Source organism: Macaca nemestrina, chromosome 9 (genome assembly GCF_043159975.1).
Source record: "Macaca nemestrina isolate mMacNem1 chromosome 9, mMacNem.hap1, whole genome shotgun sequence".
NCBI classification, from domain to species: Eukaryota; Metazoa; Chordata; class Mammalia; order Primates; family Cercopithecidae; genus Macaca; species Macaca nemestrina.
This window is the reverse complement of record NC_092133.1, coordinates 83,581,436-83,602,807: the sequence shown is the minus strand read 5'-3', so window position 1 is coordinate 83,602,807 and position 21,372 is coordinate 83,581,436. Positions and strand designations below refer to the sequence as shown.

The window sequence follows — 21,372 nt, the reverse complement described above, 5'->3', positions numbered from 1 at the left end:
GTATGTTTTCAGGTCTAAAATTCTTTGCCAGAAATGTTCTTTAATGGAATCTCCAGACTGAGTAGGAAAACAGGGCATACTATTTTTTGAAAGGAATGAGCAGGAATGAAAGAAATGCAGTCCAAAGGGAATGCAAAACATGCAAGGTGAGGATACTTTGCTTTAGGACAAACCCTCCAAAGGGAAACCTTTCAGCAAGAGTGTTACCTAAGTGCATGCAATGCAGGTTTGTATTACTGAAAACTGGGAGTGGCCGTTGCGGACGCGCTGGTTTCTCAGAGGCACTGTCACGGAGGTTCAAACGAGAAGGCCTTGTCTGGCCCCAGGAAGCACCCAGGTGCCTCATCCCTCCATTTCCCCATCTCCAGGGGGGCGCTCCCAGGGCGGGCTCCACGCCTGCCCCATGCTCCTGCGCACGAGCCTTGAGGCAGGCGGGGTTCCAGCGCGCCGAGGCCGCCGTCAACCGCTCAGAGCGTCTGTTGCTGGCGGTTCATGGCGGGGAGACTAGCAGCGCGAGAGCAAAGGGCGGTTACCAACGGCCTTCGCTCTCATGGCGTCCTTCTTGGTGTTACCTAAAAATAAAGCCAAGTGTGATTAGAAGGTAATCGCCTCCTGGTCATGCTCCCACTGGTCACCAGTGTCCGCGGGGCGACCCCACATTGTGGCCAGAGCAGGCCTGTGGCGGCGCTCAAGGCGGGCGCCTTCATAGCTTTCCTGGGGGGGGCCCTGCTGGACGCCCAGGCCTTGCTCTTTTCCTTGCTAGCCTGGCCCTGAAGTGAGGGAGGAGGGTTTAACAATGCAGTGGGAACCCCAGAGTGTGTCTGGGCAGTGCCTCTCCTATTCCAAACAATGCAGAAGCTTGAGGAAAACGTCAGCAGTTGAAACCGTGATGCAGTTCAGCGAAGAAGTAGTTCCTGTCCTCGTAAAATCAGTGAAATTCTCACGAATGACCTCACTGAGTAAGTTGTGAAGCTTGTTGATTTGATCAGAATGATCAGCCAGCATGCATGTTCTAATACACTCATTTGTCAATGATGTGAAGAGCTGCGAAGTGGAAGAACAGGCCATTAGTCATAGTCTGTTCACTTAGTAGCACAAGTTGTTTGTGGATGCAAGAGTGTGGCCAAAGTCAAGAAAAGCTTCTATACGAATCACTTACTTATGTGGAATTTACAAATAAAAAGTAGTGGTATATTATTTGTAAATTGTAGGCTACACATGTATCTAAAATTTACTGCACACACGTGTGTATCTTGGGTGGTTGGGTTAGTGTGTACTTGAGAATGTCAGGAAGATTTATTTTGGATTTTGGAGGGTGTGAGATTTGTGGGGGTGGTTTTGTGTATGTGAAAATGTGTTTATATGAATTCTTAGTTTGGAATTTGATATGTATTTAATTGGCAAGAATCTAATATGTAATTCACACGTGTGGGTTGGTGGTGTCTGTCTGGAGATTGCAGATTAAAGGTCATAACTGGGCCAGGCGCGGTGGCTCACGCCTGTAATCCCAGCACTTTGGGAGGCTGAGGTGGGCGGATCACCTGAGGTCAGAAGTTGGAGACTAGCCTGGCCAACATGGTGAAACCCCGTCTCTACTAAAAATAGAAAAATTAGCTGGGTGTGGTGGCGCATGCCCAGCTACTTGAGAGGCTGAGGCAGAAGAATCACTTGAACCCAAGAGGCGGAGGTTGCAGTGAGCCCAGATCGTGCCACTGCACTCCAGCCTGGGCGACAGAGTGAGACTCCATTCCCCGCCCCCCAAAAAAGAAGGTCATAACTGTTTTTGTGAGAGTATGTAGGAGTGAGAGTTTATATTTGGAGGATATGAGATGTGAGATATGTATACCAGAAGAATTGGGGTTAGATACTTGTGATTTGGGTTTTGAAGATGTATTTTGCACGTGTTTTCTCAGATGAATGTTGGGGATTTGTATTTGTCTAATGTATGGCAGATTTGGAAGAATTATCTTGTGCACATGGGCAATAATAAAGTGCTTGTGTCTGTTTTTGTGGATGTACACTCTGGTTTACGTATTTGGGAAATGTCGGAAGACCAGAGTGTACGTTTTGTGGATGTACACTCTGGTTTATGTATTTGGGAAATGTAGGAAGTACTCAGGACATGTTGCATGGTGATGCGTGTTTCTTTTTATGATTTTCAGGGGGTGTGTATGTCTATTTCAATGTGTGAGGGCAGTTCCATGTCTACTGGGGGACTGGTAGGATGAATGTGTGCAGTTGTGAGGTGGATTTTGTATGATTCTGTGTCTTGGAAGATGGTGTTATTTCTGTGTGAGCATTTGGAAGTATGATTACATATGTGCCGGTATTGTGGAACTGTATGTGTATTTGAGGATATGAGGTGGCATGTTTGCATATTTGTGGCGTGTTAGTTAATCGTGGGTATATTTAGGGCATGTAGAGAACTACATAAGTATTGAGTTTGTGTGTGTGTTCAAGGGCATGGCAGTTTAGATGAATGCTTTGTGGAGCTATGTGCTTGTATTTTTCAGTAAGTGGTTATTAGGGCTGTATATTCTGGGAATTTAGTATGTGTGTGTCTGATAGAGGGATGGGGTTCTCTTTTTATACCGGAGAGTGAGAGAGTTGAATTTATATCTATTAGAGGTGTGTGATATGGTTATTGTTTAGTACTTGGCAATGTGGGAGCTGGTTCATACTAGATTGGGATAATTTGGGGTTGGGAAGTGTTTTTATGGGTATTCATAAATGATATGCTGGAGATATTTCTGAGCATCTTGGGTGTGTATACTGGTTTGTGTGTATATTTATCAGCAGATAGATGAATTATCTAAGTCTATTTATAGAATATGGGATGGTTAGTATTTAAAGTGTATTTCTTTGGAGAATGCTAGGGTGTTCGTACATGTGTTTGGGCATGTTTGGGGGGATGAAGTGAGGAGGTTGTATTCCAGAGATGTAGCATATTGATTGGATAGTGTTTCGGGGGATTTTCACATTCAGGGATTGGGGATATTTGCGTGAGTGTGTATGTGCCCACGAGTATATGAAAGTTGTGTGTGTATATGAGAGTTTTATTGGTGTTTTTGTGGGTTTTTTTGGTGTTGTATGGGTTTTATCTGGGAGGGTGGGGTGTGTATTCATGGGTAGTTTGTGAGTGTGTATATGAGGGGTTTTGGGTATATTAAGACTTAGTGGTCCTCTGTGTCTGTTGTGAAATGTAATACTCGCAGAATTTGGTGTTGCCACTCGTATATGTGTTCTCAGTGTTTGTGAGGTGGACTTGTATGTATTTGATAAAACTAGTTTGTGGTTCTGTGTGTATTTGAGTTTATGGGGCTTCTGTATTTTGTACTGTGGGAGATGTGGGAGGTTCAGTGCATGTATTTGGAAACAGAGAGGCTGTGTAGGTTGTGTTTGCATTCAAGAATCATGGATTTCTGTATTTTAGAGCCGTGGGATTGTATGTGATTCTTTTTCTGGGTGATGCCTGACACAAGTGTTGTATACCTTGTGATTTTTTTTAGATCCTATGCTTATAGGATTTTCATTATGTACATTATGTACTGTTAACAAATATACTGAAAAGGATTTTCTTAAAAAAAAAACAAAAGAAAAAAATAGAAATTTGATTCCAGTGAGCTGTTTGTAAATCAAGGAGTCCCAGCCTTCAGTGCAAAACAAAGGTACACTCTGAAAGAACAAAGAGAGCTATTATCTTTTATAGAGAAAGTTCGTCCTCAGATCCCAATCTGGTTCACTCTGCAAATGAGGGATACAAGTTTTTTATTTCTGATTGGCTGATGTAAGTCACAATCTTATTTCTTAAGTCCATATGACGAAATGGTACCCCTTGATTCAGGTGGCATAAACAGGAACAGACAGCTGTGAAAGTCCCAAAGTGACACAAGTACATGGTTTTTGCAGGAAGCAGGGTACATGTGTGAGACCTGCAGTTAGCAAATGGCTGCTTGGCTCCATTTTGAGTTTAGGCCCAGTTAGCCACTCATGATCCATCTTGAAGGATTAGCCCTTTCAGGGTTCACAGTATATATGGGTACTGTGTTCATTGTACATATTTGTATTTGGGCACATATATATGTACATACATGGTTTTAGCAGTGATGTGAGCATTTGGGGCGGGTAGAGTTTTGTCTACAAATTTGCGTAGTTATTGGGAAGTCCATCTACTGTACCATGTAGTTAGGGTACAGGTACAGGTAGCAGTTGTGTTGCTGGTGGGCTGGTTCAGGTTCTTGACTTTGCTGCACAAAAGAAGTCTTACTTTGAGAGTGAGTCCAACATAAAAGTAAGCAAGAGAGGTTACTGCAAAGCGAACGTACACTCTGACAGCCGATCACAGTGTGCTGCTCAAAGGTGAGACAGCATTGAGTGATGCTGGGGAAACCTCCTTTATGGGAGCCTTACATGACTATTCATGAAGGGGTGGGAAGGGATGTCACTGTTAAGCACGCTCTGGGTGGTTCTCTGGACGCGCGTGCGTTATTGCTGCACACGTTAGTGCCTATATCACGTGAATCATTAACATCTTAAATCTCTACCCAAGGGTGTGTTTTTCACTGTTATAATGAGCATCGGTGAAGCCAGGGACACTAATCATGGGTTTTCACACTTGTGCGAATTTGGGGATTTTCCTTCTTCTTTTCCACCTCCTTACTGCAGGACCTCCTTGTGCACTGTCAGATGGTTTGTTCTCTTCATCTGTTTAGTAAGTTTGTTCTTCTTTAATGGAGGCTATGACCACCCTATCCTATCTTAGTTGTGTGTGTCTGTTCAGGATACATGAGGAGGTTGTGTTCCGGAAGTACGTAGTTTGGTGATTTTGTTTGTATATTTGGGGTGAGAGTTGAGGGTCCTACTCAGGGTGCAGGTAGATTGTGTACACGTATTCCTATGAAAGGTCGTGGCTGTGCTGGAGCTGGCTTTTGCTAGCTTGGGGTAGCCACTGGGCACGGCACATCTCTTTTCAGCTCTGTGTTCAGTGGCATTAGCTTGGTAGTTTAAAATTAGTCATGCTGAGATATTTACACCACATAAGCAGCACAAATCTAGGCTTTCCGATTTCCCCCTGGAGAGCATTTTATTAAGCAGTTAGCAACACACCACTGGGGTGTGTGTGTGTGTTTAGGATCTGTAAGCAGATGTTTGTATGAAGCAAGAATCTTGAGGCTTTAATGGGTGTGTATACTGGGGATTCTATGTGTAGAATGACAAGGGTGGGTCATTCTGCATCACTGTGTTACTCCTAAATACTTGATTCATTCTTTAGGGCCAAAGAATCCTTATATATGGTGGTTTCTGGCTCTTCCTCCTGCAGATGGATGCAGGGGTACCTGCAGCTTAGGCAGGTGGTTGCTCCTTCAGTATCTGTATGTTCCTAGCATCTGGATCCTCAGATGGGTGGGCCTGGTAGAAAGAACACTGCGCAGAGCAGAACTTTCCCAGATATTGTCCATGTGATGGGCACAGTCAGAAAGATGTGGGGTTTCCAGGACAGGAGGTCCGATGTGCCATGTCTTCTCTCAGTCCTGATGTCCCTGCTGATTCCTCTGGGGCATGGCGAGTGACGAGGACACCCTCTAACATAGGTTCCACAAGATGAAAGCCTGCAGAACCTGTGTCTGCACTGCCATCTGGCCCCTGGGTGGGGATACTGTTGGGTGTCAGGCTGAGAGCTGGGCCACCAGTTCTCAACCAACCTGTCCCCATGGAAACCTGAGGCTTTGGGGCTAAGGCAGGACCTCCAGCAGGTACCCAATGTTGAGAATACGTGTTGGTTTCTGTGTTAGGAGTTTTGTCTCAATGGAGTCATGGTAAAAAGAGGGAATCCAAGGCATGTGACATTTTCTTCTTTCTCCGGTGAAGTGAGGAATGAATGTTGACCATTTCTTTCTGAAGTTCCCTACAGAAAACGTATACTCAGCCTGAGGAGCCCAAGGTGACTCCTTATCTGCTCTTGGAGAAGGTGTCATCTAGAGTCTTGACAAGGAGTCTTCAGGCACAAGGACCTGAATCTGATTTCTCGTGGAAGGCATTGGGCAGAGCTTGACAGTCCTACCTAGAACTGGGCTATAATTCTAGGGATAAAGTGGAGGAGCAACAAGTGGTGGGGAGCACACCTTTAGAACCTGGGCCTGGAGTGGGCAGGCCAAGGAAGCCTGAGTTTACATGGGCTTAGGTCCTGGGGCAGAAGCTAGTCACAGAGCCTGGGCAGCCAGATTCGCTCCAGCCTGGGTTGTGGGTGGGGGTGAGCCTCCTCTTGTGCTCCTGTCTGGGGCACCCCTGAGCTGCAGGCAGAGGTCTTAGTTGCAACTTGGCAGGGATGTACAGCTGGGCCTGGTGCTAAGGAGTGAAGAGGGTAGAGTCAAGGAGAGGAGGCTCTGATCTGTGTCCCTTCAGCAATCTGGAGCATGATGTTAGATCCTGTTAGCGCAGCCTCTCACTCACATCTCCTGGATCTTCTGTCACCGGGAGGCTCAGGACCCCAAGAGCGAATGGATTCGGTTCCTCCTGATGTGTTCATCTGGTTCTGGGTCCCCACTCTCTGAGCACACTGGGTGCTGGCCCTGCAGATGTGGGAGAAGCCTGGCAGGGCTGGGGTCAGTGAAGTGACACGGGCAGAGCTGGGCAGGTTCTGTCCTGAGGAGTACTGGGAGCTGGGGTCTGGAGACACAGGGAAGCCCCCCTGAGAAAATGTGGCTCTAATGTTTCTGAGAACCCTGTGGATGGGTTCTCCTTTCTTTCCAAAGGCTCAGGATGCCCCTGGAGTGGCAATCACGTCTCAGCTTCTTCTTTCTTTTCTTTTCCTTTTTTTTTTTCTGAGACAGAGTCTCCCTCGTTGCCCGGGCTGGAGTGCAGTGGCATGATCTGGGCTCACTGCGACCTCCTGGGTTCTAAGCAATTCTCCTGCCTCAGCCTCCAGAGTAGCTGGGATTACAGGCATGCACCACCATGCCCAGCTAATTTTGTATTTTTGGTAAAGACAGGGTTTTGCCATGTTGGCCAGGCTGGTCTCAAACTCCTGACCTCAGGTGATCCACCCGCCTCGGTCTCCCAAAGTGCTGGGATTACAGGCGTGAGCCACTACGCCTGGCCAGCTTCATGTTTCTGAATGGGTGACCCAACCTTCCGTATTTTCTTTATTGCACATGGGGCCACAAGCCCAGCAGAGGGGACCAGAAGCCCAGCAGAGGGAGCCACGTGATGGAGGTGTCCACCTGCTGACCCCACAGCCACCAGCTCCTCCCTCAGACTCACCCAAGGATTTGTGGGCCTTGCTCCTTACCGGGAGTTGCCTTCTGGCCTTTTCTTCCTCATAGTGAATCCTCCTGCCAATAAAATGTGCCAACATCACTTCCTTTAATGTTGTAATAGCCTCTTTCCTGTGGTACAAATGGATTCCTCCAGCGAGAGGGGGCTCTCGCTGCCCCCTCATGTCCTACCCGAACATAATGAGGGTATGTTGTACTAGTTGTGTTGTGTTTCATTGGCAGAATGGAGCTCTGTCTGCTTTTATAATATATGTCTTAAATAAAAATGCACTGCAATGTATACCGGGTAGATCTTCTTGGATTTCTTTGTTTTGAAATAGGAAGTCATGGATCCTGAGTTTCAGGGCAGAAGTACATGTGTCTCTTGGTCTTGAATCAGCACAGAAAATCTCCCTTGCAGGTTGCATGAATGAAAATTGCTAGATTCACTGAGGTCAGCCTGAGCCATTTGTTCTGGGCTCAATATTTTTGAAGAGTGTATGTCATGAAACATATCCTGCACCCACCCCCTTCTCTGTATGAGCAGAAGATTTCCTCAACTGTGTGTTGAGTGGCCCCTCTGTGCAGCTCCTTAGAAGCCCCTGACTATTCTGTTTCCCAGGAGCTTATAGGAAAAAGGATCTGTTCCCATCTCAGTCCTCACTGGGCCCTGGTGCTCTATAGTGACACAGTAGTGAGTCTGAGGACACTGAGAAGTAAACAGTGAGGCCACAGAGGAACTGCCCCTTCAAAGGAGGCTGTTCTGATGCCCACTGCAGGAGTCTGGGGTCAAAGGAAGGAGACTCAGCAGGCAAGACCAGGGAAGGCAGAATGGGCCAGCCAGGCGGACACTAGGAACAGAGCAGAGAGAGCTGGGGGTCGGGAATGGAGTGGGAGGCAGGCTTTGATTGCACAGAGAGGTGTAGGGGGCATGTCAGGGCATGTGAAGTCCCCCTACCCACAACACAAGAGTCCCCAGCCTCTCCTTCCTTTCCCAGACTCGTTTCCTGGGGCTGTAAGTAGGGAACACTGGGGGAATGTCAGCTTGGGGCTCAGTGGTCTAGGTCCTTCTTGCAGATCAAACCTTTCTTGAAGCATCCTTTGAGTAATAAGTATATCCATGGTGTCTGCAGGTTAGAATTGGGATATTTAAGGAGCCCAGGGCCTTCTCTTGGGAGTCACCCCAGGTTCCTAAAGAGAGGTGGAGGCAAGTGTAGCTGGAGGTGTCCCAGGACGGACAAGCCTAGGCCCAGCATGGGAAGCAGGCAGTGGGAGATGTGGTGTTCTCCCAGCAAGGAGACAGCTGCTGTGTTGACAGTGGGCACTGGAAAGGGCTGTGGTTGGGTGATCCTCCCCCATGAGGACCCCTTACTGTTGGGGACCCTCATTGCCAGAAGATGTAACTGAAATGTCAGTTCCCGTATGAAATGTCTTCTCTGCACTCAGCACTCCCCCAGTGGCAGGGAAGTTTCTCAAGGGGCAACCATGGTCAGGTCAAGGGTACAGGCTCTGGAACCAGACTGCTGGCTCAAATCCCAGAAGCCCCAGTGTATACCTGACCTTTGTGACCTTGGGCAAGTATTTTAACCTCTCTGAGCCTCAACTTACTTATCTGTAAAATGGAGATAATAGTGCTAACTCCACAGGGTTATAAAGCTTGGCATTCATACATGTAAAGTGCTTGGAGCAGTGAATGCTATACTGGAGGTGCATATGGCATAACTGTTAGCTAATGTGATTACTAGTCCATACGGAACATAACTTCCCATTTCCCTAGTATAGGCCCCCTCCTATCCACACTCAGAGCCTCCTCTTCTAATGGCCCCAGGGAAACACGGGCTCCTTACTCTTCCCCCTAAATCCCCAACTTCAACCTCTGTCTTACAGCAAAATTAATGCTGGAAACGTCTGCTCCTATAGGACTGAAACCTCAGACACAGGGAGCTGGCCTATTCACCTTAGAATCCTCTGGGGCACCCACTACAGCGTCTGCACCAAGGAGTCAATAAAGAACCGGGGAACAGACTGGAGCAGAAGGACCACCCAGCAGAGCCAAGCCAAATCACTGACCCTCAGAGACCTGATGTGAATGCTTATGGTTTCAGTCCACTGGATTCTGCAGTAATCTGCCGATCTGCAATATTACCACAGTAAATAATGGATAGACCTGAAAATGAATGTGTACCTCGTGCCAAAATTGCAGATACCCCATGAGCAGGAAACCTCAGCAGTAGAAACAATTTTATATGAGGGAATGTACTCTCTCCTTTGCATTTATCCTCAAATCTGTATTTTTAGCCCCTCACTTGTCTCTACAGAGACAAGTGAGTTGCTTAATCTAATTGCTGACTGTACATCTCCAGGAAACTGTGTGTATGTGTTTATATTCATAGTATATGTATTTATTATCTGTTTACTTCCATGGGATGTAGTCTCCCTAAGAGAGTAGTCATGATTGTATTTGTTGATGCTTAATAGGTTGTATTTGTTGATGCTTAACAAGTAATCATTGAATGGGCTGGGCACGGTGGCTCACACCTGTAATCCCAGCACTTTGGGAGGCTGAGGCAGGCAGATCATGAGATCGGGAGATCGAGACCATCCTGGCCAACATGGTGACCTGTCTCTACTAAAAATACAAGAAAATTAGCTGGGTGTGGTGGAGTGTGCCTGTAATCCCAGCTACTCTGGAGGCTGACGCTGGAGAATCACTTGAACCTGAGAGGTGGAGGTTGCAGTGAGCCAAGATTGCACCATTGCACTCTAGCCTGGTGACAGAGCGAGACTCTATCTCGCTCTTATTTAATATAAAATAAAATAATCATTGAATGAAGGAATCAAAGAATGTGGTCCCAGGTTGGGCACCCTTAGTTCAGTCCCTGAGAGTTTATGAGTATAATGTTTTGCCTTTTAACATAAGTGAAAGAAGGGAGCATAGTTGCATTGAAGGAGAAGTTAAACTACGACTCGGGACCCCAAGCAGTCTCACCTGACCCCATATGCTGCTGTGGGACTAAAATGTCTCAATAGAACTGTCCTTAGTCAGCCACTTTACACCTGCTTCGATTAGCCACTGGATATGAAGCTTCCCCAGAAAGAGGAGAGAACGCAGCATGGGTGTTCTCCATAGCTGAAGCAACCCTGGGAGGGCCTGAGTCTGTCTTCCAACAGCATTCCCAACAACTGGTGAAACAAGTCATTCATCAAGGAGGGATCTAGGTGGCTGATGCCCGCATCCACCGCAGTCTGCCTCTGTTCAGCTTGAATCCATTTCTTCATTTGTAGTCTGAGGGTGGAAAACAAATGCGTGTGTCTGTGTGTTCAGGACTGTAGGAGGTGGAGGTCTGTATGTTTAGGGTAGTGTGTCTGTGCATACAAAGTTGGACTTTGTATGTATGAATTTAGGGAGTGTGAGTGGCTGTGTATATATTATGGGGTAAAGCCACCACATATGTTTGTGGTAGAGTTGGAGTTTTGTGTATAATGTGAGGATTCATTTGGATTATATGTGTTCTAAACTGTGGGTAGTTTATGTGGATATTCAGAGTATGGATAGGGAGCATGTACATGTATTTGAAGGAGGGTAAGGTTATGTGAAGTATGTGTTGAATTCTGGTGGGATGAGGGATGTGTGAATTCATAGCTTGTGCAGGTTTTATGCAGCTGGCCTGAGAAGGCTGGAGTGTCTAATATATGCATTTGGAGATTGGGAGTTGGTGTGTCTGTGCATTTATTTGGATCATGGAAGGTTGCAGATGTGTATTTCTAACTCTAGATATTGAGGACGCATATTTGGGGAGTTTTGAGAGGATGTGTGTGTGTGCATGTGCGTGCGCACGTGTGTGTATGTGTGCACGTGCAGTGTGGTGTTTCTCTATGTTTTGGTGGGTCATCCATCAGAATATCCCAGATTATCTGATGTAACAAACAAATAATTCTGCATCTCACTGACTTCCAACAACATAGGTTTCTCATGTATGTTACGTGTCCTCCATTGGTTGGCTTTGATCAGTTAGTGGTCCTCTGCCTTGGATCCAGATGGATGGAGCAGCCTCATTTGGGACAGAACTAGAAGGATTTCTTCTGCTCAGAGTCATACATGGCATTTCTGCTCACATTTCATTTGCCATAACAAGTCATGTGGCCTTACTTGAGTTAAATCGACTAGGGATATATAATCTCTCAGAGACACCACAGAGAAGGACCATGAATTGTCTTCATAGTGATACATCTGCCCTATTGTGTTCAGAACATGTTCCATTGCTGTGTTTATATTTCACTAAGGAGTATGGGGAGTTGATGAGGGAGGGTGTTTAGGTGTGTGAAGGCTGCTGTGTGACAAGGGAGGCATTGGCTGGTGTGGGATGTTTTTATACTAACACATTTTGGGGATTTGTATCTGTTTTGGGTATTTGTATTCTGTGTCATGTGTATCTGTTATATATCTAAGATATATATTTATATAGGTAGGTTAAGTATTCAGTGGTGTTGGAAATGTGTTTTTAGGGGAATATAGGTGAGTTTTTAGTATATTACAGAAGCATAGTGGGTTTTGGGTTTATTCTCAGGGTACTGGATAGTTATATGTTCTTATTTGAATGGTGTGTGTGTATGTGTGTGTGTGTGTGTGTGTATTTGTGTGCTGGGGGTGGTTCTGTGTATTTTGACGGTACTGTGAGATATTGTGAATGTGTGTACATACATTTGAAAAGGAAGGTAATGTTCTATGTTTTAATGCTTTGTGTGTTGGATTTGTGTGTATTGAGAGTAGAGGAGTTTTATCTATGCTCACGGTGTCTAGATGAGAATTTAGGTGTACATTTTTGGTGTGAAGAATTTGGAGGCAGAGAGATGGCTGGGTGTATTTGGGTGTTATAACTATATGTATATAACCTGAGGATATGGACAGAATATTTAGAGTTTTCAAGATGGAGGCTTGTGTATGTTTGTATTTGGGAGTACACGGCCATGTGCGTATTTGGATCTGTGAGTATATTGTGAGTGTGTTATGCAGGCATCTGCATGTTTGAGTTTGTGTAATCTGAAGAGTGTGAATTTATTCAGGAAATGTGGTGGCTGTGTGTCCATTGTAGAGCTGTGAGTGTGTGGTCTGTGCTTCTACCAGGGGAATATAGGATAATTTCCTCTTTTTTTTTTCTATTTTTATAACATTTTATGTAACTCATGAACAGTTTGTATCAAAATTCACACAAAGTTGCTAGAGAGCATACGATTTCCAAAAATGTCCTGGGTTTTTAATTACATTAAGGTTTTCTAAGGATGCACTCAAATCAATGGTAAAATGCAGACAATATGTGATATTTCATTATTTTTAGCAAAACTATTCTCACTACTTTGTCTCCTCACAGTATTAACTCTGATACCCACTTTGTACAGGATTTGCTAGTACTAGGATGTCACAAAACCATTAAGCTTGGATCTACAGAGGCAAATATTTCCAAACAGCAGTAATAGCCCCTTGGCCCCCACCCCCACTTCATATATCCATACAGTCTGTCTGCACAGTCAGGCAGGGCGCAAGCTCATGACCTCCACTTGGGAGTCTCAAGATCCCCTTTTGATTGGGCAAGAAGCAAACATTTGGGGGGAATGTTGGAAACTGAGGCCATCTTTACAGGAACCCACGTGGTCAGGCCAGCAACTACCAATTAAACGGCCAGTCCGCTCACCACTAAGTAGATCCCACTGGTTGATGATTGCTACTGATGTGGTCCTCCCTCTCCAACAACAAACATAAAAGAAAAGGAAGGTTTGGAGCCAACAATGAAGGGGGAGGGGCGCACTAGTACAAATGACACCAGACACGACTTTATTCCCTGTCAAACATTTGTCGTCATGTAGACACAGCCAAGGTGAACTGAAGCAGGGTGTGAACACTCTGTACATTCATGACTATCTTCATTCTTTAAAACCTTACTAACAGGGAAACCAATGAACTTACCACCTACTGTGACTTACTAGTTCACTCAACATCAAAACGTGTCTGTGCTAATTTTTTAGTCTGGGATACAAGACAAAAAAAAAAAAAATCCAAAAGACAAACAAGTAAAAACCAAAGAATTTAGATGGGGGAAGGAAAGGGATTGTGAGCAGATTTCATGGAATACATTAAATTTTGAAAAATCAGTATTTTGTAGTTCTATTGCTTTGTGCAAAAAGTTTAAAATAAAAAAAATGCCCACTGGAGCTACCCATATGGATGGAGAAGTGAGGACATGATATAGACAGGGCACAGGACCTGCAAGCGTTTCCTGACGACAGTCCAGAGGGACAGGAATAGTTCCCAGGATGTGTCAATTTCTCTTCACAGAAAGGGGCTGTAAGATTTGGGGGGGAAAAGCCCTACACGTGAAGGATGTTAAGAAAATCATTGAAATATGGTTTCCAAAAACTGAGCATGCTCTAAGTTACAGACAGACATACTTAATTCTGAGAACTTGTTGAACTTCTCTGACATGGGTAGATGGGAATTTCAAAAAAGTTACTAATAAATGATTGTGCTTCTAAAGTTGCAGGGTCAACATTTCATCCTCTAGAAAGCAGGGCAATTCATGGCTTGGAGTCTTCTTGTTTACATCCTAGAAACCAGAACAAATTTCATGGGACCCCTCACCGCCAACAACCAGCAGGGAAGGTGGAGAGAAGGCCACAGCTGTCTTTGGTAGGGCGCCTGTGTGTGCCTGCTGTGTGCATGTGCTGGAGAGACTAAGCATAGAGAAGGGCCCAAGCGATGAGGGAAAGTGAGTCTCCTGGCTGCTCCAGTCCCTTCTTTCCAGGCACAAAGAAGTTGAACTTGTTTTTCATGTAGGCCCCGTTCATCTCACTTCAGCTTTTAGTAACAGTGTGTATGTGCATGAGTAGCTGTGTGTGACAGAGTAAGTCCCTGTGCCTTTCTAGATTTCAGTAATTCAGGTTTGCGGTTTCAAGAGAAATAATCTGTAAATGACACAAGAACAAATTTATAAATTAGATTAGCAACTTTACGTTGCTTAAAATCTGATGTTATATTTTTAAAAATGCCCCTGGGTACAGGTAAAATTATATGGCCACTGGAACTGAAGTCCTTACCAGCTGTATGAGGAATATTCAGATTGTTTCTGTTATCTCTGCATTTTAAAGTAGCAAAATACTAAGCCATTAGGTTATTGAACCTGTAATATTCCCACAGGGGTTTTATGTCTACCCCTTGTGATTCAGTTAATTTTCCTGGACTCTGGTTAGACTGCTTCCTTTCCCTCTTAGGCATTTGGACCCCAAAGGTAGGTAGGTAAAAGTGTCATTTTTAAAGATTTTACCTGTTGGAGAATTTCCTGGTTGCTGCTCCTGGAAAGCGTGCAGCTGGCCTGCAGGAGTCTGACATTTCCAGTCAGTGGGGAGAGAAGACTTGTGTCTCCCAAAGCCAAGGGGTGGCCAGGTGTAGGACAGCAGAACTTTCTAGGGGGTCCAAGGGGAAAGTTCTGAGTGGACTCTGGGAAGGGACATGGGTGCCCTATCCGAGATGACCTGTGTCCTTCCAATGCCTGGTATCCCCAAGAGGGGCCCAGACATGGGCCCACGCTGGGGAACGAGGATGTGGTGCTGCCTGGAGGAGCTAACACTGGGGTTTGCGGAAGTCACTACACAGCTCCCAGAACCCAGAATCTCCAACAAGCAGCCATGTGTGGAGAGGGAATGGGGACAGTGGTAGGACACAGCTCAAATGAAGACACTGCAGACATGTTTCCATGGCTTTCTACATTCATATCATTATTATCGAGTGTTCTCCTCTACAGAGTGAGCACCACATTTTACCCACATGCCTGACGGACCGACCAAGCTGGATGGAAGCCTTCCGAGGGACCGGAGCAGAAGGGAAATCTTACACATGGCCGCAAAGGACTTCACACTATTCCATCCCCTCTACTGCCATCCAAGAGGCCTCTTGACTCTTCCAGAATCAGATGTAAAAGACAAGATTGGTGAAAATCAGTATCCATGCCACCTGAAGCTATGATTAGCCATTGTACACGAACATGGCACTTTTATTTATTTATTTATTTGTTATTTTGAGATGGAGTTTTGCTCTTGTTGCCCAGGCTGGAGTGCAGTGGCGCTACGTCGGCTCACTGCAACCTCTGCCTTCCGAGTTCAAGTGATTCTCCCGTCAGCCTCCTGAGTAGGTGGGATTACAGGCACCTGCCACCACAGCTGGCTAATTTTTTTTTTTTTTTTTTTTTTTTTTTTTTTTTTTTTTTTTAAGTAGAAATGAGGTTTCACCATGTTAGCCAGGTTGGTCCTGAACTCCTGCCCTCAGGTAACCCACCTGCCTTGGTCTCCCAAAGTGCTGGGATTCCAGGCATGAGCCACCACACTTGGCCTGAAGACGGCGCTTTTAAAAAGATTTTTTTCTAAGTAAAATGGCCCCCAAAGAGCCCAGTGATTTTTTTTAAGGTTTTCTTTTTCATTAAAAAAAAAATGGATAAAAATTGAAGCTGTAAAATACGGGAAGAGGAGCAAGAGAGCTGCTGCGTTTGCATTTGAAGTTGTGAGGGGCTGGGGAGGACACGACCAGGGAGAGAGGACCCCTACACACTAGTCCCGGCTCTCACAGCCTGTGCTCCCCACACTCAGGCTGCGCCGCCAGGAACACAGGACAGAAGTCGTAAGGACAAGAGACCAAACTCAAGGCTTCTTTCTTGTGGTTGGGTGTTTGCATGTGTAAGTGCAGTCAGCCACACCCCATGGACATAACGTGCCTGTCTGTGGATGCCATAGGCATGCTCCCGAGCATTGCTCAGTCTCTGGTGACCCCGAGTCTCTGGGCAGGCCACGGGCCTTCACTTCTCCACTTTCTTGAGGATGTGGCATTTTTTCCTGTTAGGGCAGCGGCACCGCTGGTCGATGCTGGGGATACATTTGCAGTGCCCCATCTCCTCCACGGGGCAGACAGCTTCCCCGTTGTGGCAGATGAGCGGCAGCTGCATAGGGTCCAGCTGCTTCTTGTTGCAAGCCCGGAAATGGTTGTACTGCAGCCGGAGGTTCTCTGTGGTGGAGGAGCCCTGCGGCAAAGTTGCCCAGGGAGTGGCTGTGCTGCATGATCTCACGCAGCTCCTTGTCGGACAGCAGGTAGGGAGGTAGGGAGAGGGTACCGGAAGCTGGGCAAGGGACCCCCACCTCATCCAAGGGAGTCTTGAAAAAGTCCTTGCTGCTCCTCTTGGGGGCAGCAGGGGACCCTCAAACTCTTCCCCGAACCTCTCAGGGTTGATTGCATAGCTCCTCATGTCTCTGCACTCGGGGCCAGCACGTGGACCTTGCACTGCTGCTGGTAGGAGGGCCTCTGCTCGTGTCCTGGCACGGGTTGTCCATGAACTCCAGGGTCCAGACGTGGTCATTTTTGGTGCAGAGGTAGAGCAGGTGCACGTAGTGGCAAATGAGCTTTATGCAGGACGGGTTCAGCTGCTCTTGCCCAGGGAGCCGCAGCAGCTGTACTGCTTGTGCAGGTTCTCATGGGTGAAGAGCTTGGGGAACAGGGACACCAGCAGGTGAGAGGCGAAGTTGCCAATGGACAGGCTGCTCTGGTAGATACTGCGAAGATGCTCCTTGCTGAGCAGGCAGTCGGTGCCGGGCACCTCCAAGTTGGGCTGGAGGATCTCCAATTTGTCCAAGTCGATAGGTACCAGCCATATCTTCTTGGATCGGCACCGCTGGCCCTGGAAGCTATCCTCCACCCTGATTACTGAGATGTCATTGGGCAGGCTGGAGGAGTCATAGCAGTCGACACGTGGGGGGCTTGCCTTCGCTGCCTGCGTCCAGCCTCAGGCCCTGGAGCTTGTCGTTGATGCGCTGGGTGCACTATTGCAGCCAGGCCTCCTCCTCCTGCATGTGGAGGAAGTAGACCTCTGTGTTGTTGCAGATGATCTGCAGCCTCTGCGGGTCCAGCTCCTGCTTACCGCTGTCCCCGTAGCAGCTGTCCTGCTCGCCCAGCTTGTGATGGTCGAAGAGCTCAGAGAAGAGCCAGTGAAGGAGGAAGACAGCAAACTCGCCGGGTGAAGAGGCTTCATCCAGGAACTCAGTGAGGTCCTACATGTCCACCACATGGTCTGAGGCGATGCTGCTGCTCCGGTCCAGAGACAGGCCGTCCTCCTCATCTCTGAGGTCCACTGCTCAGCCTCAAAGAAGCTGGCAGCCTGTCCACCGGGCTGGCTTTTCTCCATCTCCCGCTGGGCCCGGAAGCGGCTGAAGAAGTTATTCAGCTGGGGCAGGCACTCGGCCTGTCACACAGCCATGTCCTTCACCGAGGGGTAGTAGTCCTCCATGTAGTTGTGGATGAGCTGCAGGTGCAATGACTCCAGCTTACACTTGGCCTCAAAGCTGCAGACACTGCAGCCTCAGGAGAAGTTGACTGTGGCTGAAGAGCCTGGGGAAGAGCTGCACCAGCAGGCTGCAGGCCAGGACCCCGCCTGACAGGCTCTGGTCCATGATCTGCTTGAGCTCCGTGGCCTGTGAGCTGCTCTGGGGTGGTGGGGGTCGGCTGGAATTTGGCCACCATCTCAGTGGGGTTCACCTTCAGGGAGAGCAGGTCCACTTTGCTGTGCAGCTGGGACCTGTTGGACGTGAGGGTGTTGAGCATGTAGAACATCTTCTGGATCAGGAAGTAGATGTTAGGGTGACTGTTGGTGGCCGCTCCAGTGCTGCCACCGTCCCACTTCTGTGGCTCATTCAAGAGCCTAAGCAGCAAGGGGCCGTTGCTGGCATTTGCCTTCTGGAAGAGCTCATAAGTGTTTAGCAGGTCCCCTGAGGGAGGCTTCTTCTCCATGACCTGTGTGAGATGCCATGCAGAGGCTTCTTGTAGTAAGGGGTGGTGGCATGGTTGTAGCGCTCCTCCTTGCCTGGCCACACAGAGCCCGAGCTCCTGCCTTGCTGGCCTGCTCTCCATTGCCTTGGCAGGGCGAGCTATTCTCGGGTTCCACATGCCTGCTAGCAGCGCCTCTGGGATCAGCTGCCTCCTCTCCACGCTGGGGATGGAGTCTGGCGGGCCACTGCTGACCGGCCGAGTCCTGGAGGGCAGTGAAGACACTGTCCAGAGGGTGCTTCTCAGAAGTCCTGGAATTTACGGAGCAGCCTAGAGCAGCATCTTTGGCCTCTGTGTCCACTCACACTTCTTAGAAGTTCTTCTACATCAATTTTTTCTGGAGATGGTTCTGACTGTGTCACCCAGGCTGGAGTGCAGTGGTTGATCAGAGCTCACTGCATCCTTGACCTCTCAGACTTAAAATAGCCTGGCTACTCAGGAGTAGCTGGGACTACAGGCCAGAGCCACCATGCCTGGCTAAATGTTTAAATTTTTTTGGTAGAGGCAGAGGTCTCTCACTGTGTTGCCCGGACAAGTCTCAAATTCTCGGACTCAGGTGGTCCTCCCACTTTGGCCTTCCAAAGTGCTGGGATTAATGGCGTGAGCCACCGTACCTGGCCATATTTTATTTTTCTAAAAAATTCATTTGTAGAGTTTAAAAGGTATCTTTTGATCAAGAGTTCTTACTGTATTTATGTTAGCAAATTTCATTTCCCATTCTGTTGCTTGCCTTTTCACTCTTAGTGAGTTATTTTATGATTACAAATCCTTATTTTTTATGTTACTTTATTACTATTTATTAACCTATTTATCTTTATCTTATTTATTAGCCTTCAGTGGTTAGTTTTTGAGTCTTTTAAAAAAAAATCTTAAGGTCATGGAAGTGTCCTCTATATTACTTTTTAAAAGCTGTACTGTTTTATGTTCCACATTGGCTTCTATATGAAATAATTTTTGTGTCTGTTGTGAGGTTGGATGTTAATAATCATTTTTCTCTGTATGGATGTATGAAAGACAGCACAATTTATTGAAATGAATCTTTTTCTCACTGTACTGAAGCACTATTTTTTCACAAATCAGCTAAATATATTGTGTGGTTCTCTTTATGAGCTCTCTATTCTGTTTCATTGAAATATCTATACTTGTACCTTTTCCATAATGTCATAATTGATATACATTCATAAAAACTTAAATAGTGGAAGTCTTCACATTATATTTTTTCTTCAAAGTTATCTATACACGGCATTTTAATTTGCATTTTATAGTCCGTTTTTCAGTTGCCACCAAATATAATGCAGACATATGCTATTACTAATCACAGTATTGTGATTTTCAGTGTATTACAAATATAGATTTATTTAAAATACTGAATCTTTCTTCTAATACCAGGAATTACGTAGGAACATGGTACATCTTTATTTCTGTTGAATGTCTTTAATTTCTCTCAATAAAATTTCACAATTTTCAGTAAAGGGATTGCATATGATATGTTATATTTTATATTAGGAATTCAATGTTTCTTCCTAGAAACATTTCAGATTTTTAATATTTTATTTGATTTAGACTCACTACATTTGGAAAGCTTTAATTATAATTTCATTTTTAGAGCTACTTAGATTTGCTATTTATTCTTGTGTCACTATTAACGATTTTCTAGAAATGTATCTATTTCATCAAATTATTTCAAAAGTTTTGATAAAATTACTTATTACATTCTCTTTCTCTCTCATGACTATAGAATCTATAATGATTTCCTTGTTATTCATGATATTTAGAATTTGCTGATACTCTTTTTTAAATTTCATGCATAGTCATGGTATATTTTTATCAATCTTTTCAAAGTAACTTTGGCTTTTGCTGATTTCATTTATTTTATGATTATTTCCTTTTCTCCTGCTTCTTGTGTATCTTCTCTTTTCTAATTCTTTGGATTTAATTTGACATCACATTTTAAATTTTTGAGATTGATGATTAGATTATTAATTTTCAAGCTTTAATTTTTAAACATATTTATGTAACCATATACATTTATCTCCAAGCTGAGATTTGCCTAAGCCTCCCAACTTTTAACAAGCAGTATTTTTACTTTCATTTTTATTAAATTCAAAATATATTTTAATGTTCACTGTAATTACTTTTTTGATCCATGAATAACTTAGAAATATGATGTTTAATTTCCAAACATTTGTTCACTTCCAAAGTCTTGCTACAGATTTCCAGCTTAATAACATTGTTGTATGAAAAACACTATCAAGGATTTCAAATTTTTGGTATTTATTGATTCTTGTTTTGGGCCTAACCTCAGCCTGTATCTGTCTGTCTTTATCTATCTATCTATCTATCTATCTATCTATCTATCTATCTATCTATATCTATCTGTCTATCTATCTATCATCTATCTACCATCTGTCTACCTAGATAGACAGAGATATCTATAGATAGCTGTGGTAAATTTTGAAGCATGTTCCAAATATATTATAATAAATTGTACGTTTTGCTATTTTCGGGTGCAGTTTTTATGTCAAAATATTTAATCTTACTGCTTTAAATTTCTGTGTTATTGATATTTTGTATCCTTTTTGCTATCAGTTATCGAAAAAGGTATATTAAAGTCTTTATGATTGAAGATGTGGCTATTGCTCCTTTTAGTGCTATAAAAATTGTAAATGTGTGTTAACTGTGTGTGAATGAAAATACATACACAAGTTTGACAACCTCCTCAATAATTGATTCTTTTATATGGATAATGGATACATCTTCCTTTCAGGTAATAATTTCTGCCTTAAAATCTCTTTTGTCTGATATTAACATAGCTAAACAAATTTTCACTTGGCTTGTGTTTGATTACCTTTTATATACATATATGAAAGATTTTTAAATTAAGATGGTTCTATAGATAGTAGAAGATATACAGATAGAAGATAGTAGATATCTTCTACAGGTATAGCTATATATATCTATATACATATATGGATATATTTATATTTATATCTATATATCTATATCTATATACAAATGTATATATGCAGATATCTCTGTACATCTACATATATATCTACATACTGATATATATATCTATTTGTGTATATAATATCTGTATACATGTAGACAGATAAAGATATGCATGTATATGCATATATACAGATATCTATGTATATATCTATATACATATATACATGTAGATATATACATACCTATATACATGTAGAAATACAGATGTAGATATAAATATATATATATGTATAGAGATATGTGTAGACGTATATA

General features: G+C 44.7%; 1 protein-coding gene and 1 pseudogene across 1 annotated transcript; one reads left to right on the top strand and one right to left on the bottom strand.

Annotated features, from left to right (window-relative positions):
- Nucleotides 1-220: 220 nt before the first annotated feature.
- Nucleotides 221-15,500, top strand: LOC139355993 (uncharacterized). The gene is made up of 5 exons (XM_071068718.1): nucleotides 221-226; nucleotides 369-601; nucleotides 856-959; nucleotides 13,784-13,935; nucleotides 15,047-15,500. Exons 1-5 carry the CDS (start codon nucleotides 221-223, stop codon nucleotides 15,197-15,199), a joined length of 648 nt encoding a protein of 215 aa, XP_070924819.1. The 3' UTR covers nucleotides 15,200-15,500.
- Nucleotides 15,501-15,813: 313 nt separating this feature from the next.
- LOC105468974 (BEN domain-containing protein 3 pseudogene) overlaps nucleotides 15,814-21,372 on the bottom strand; it is a 66,586-nt pseudogene continuing 61,027 nt past the window's right edge.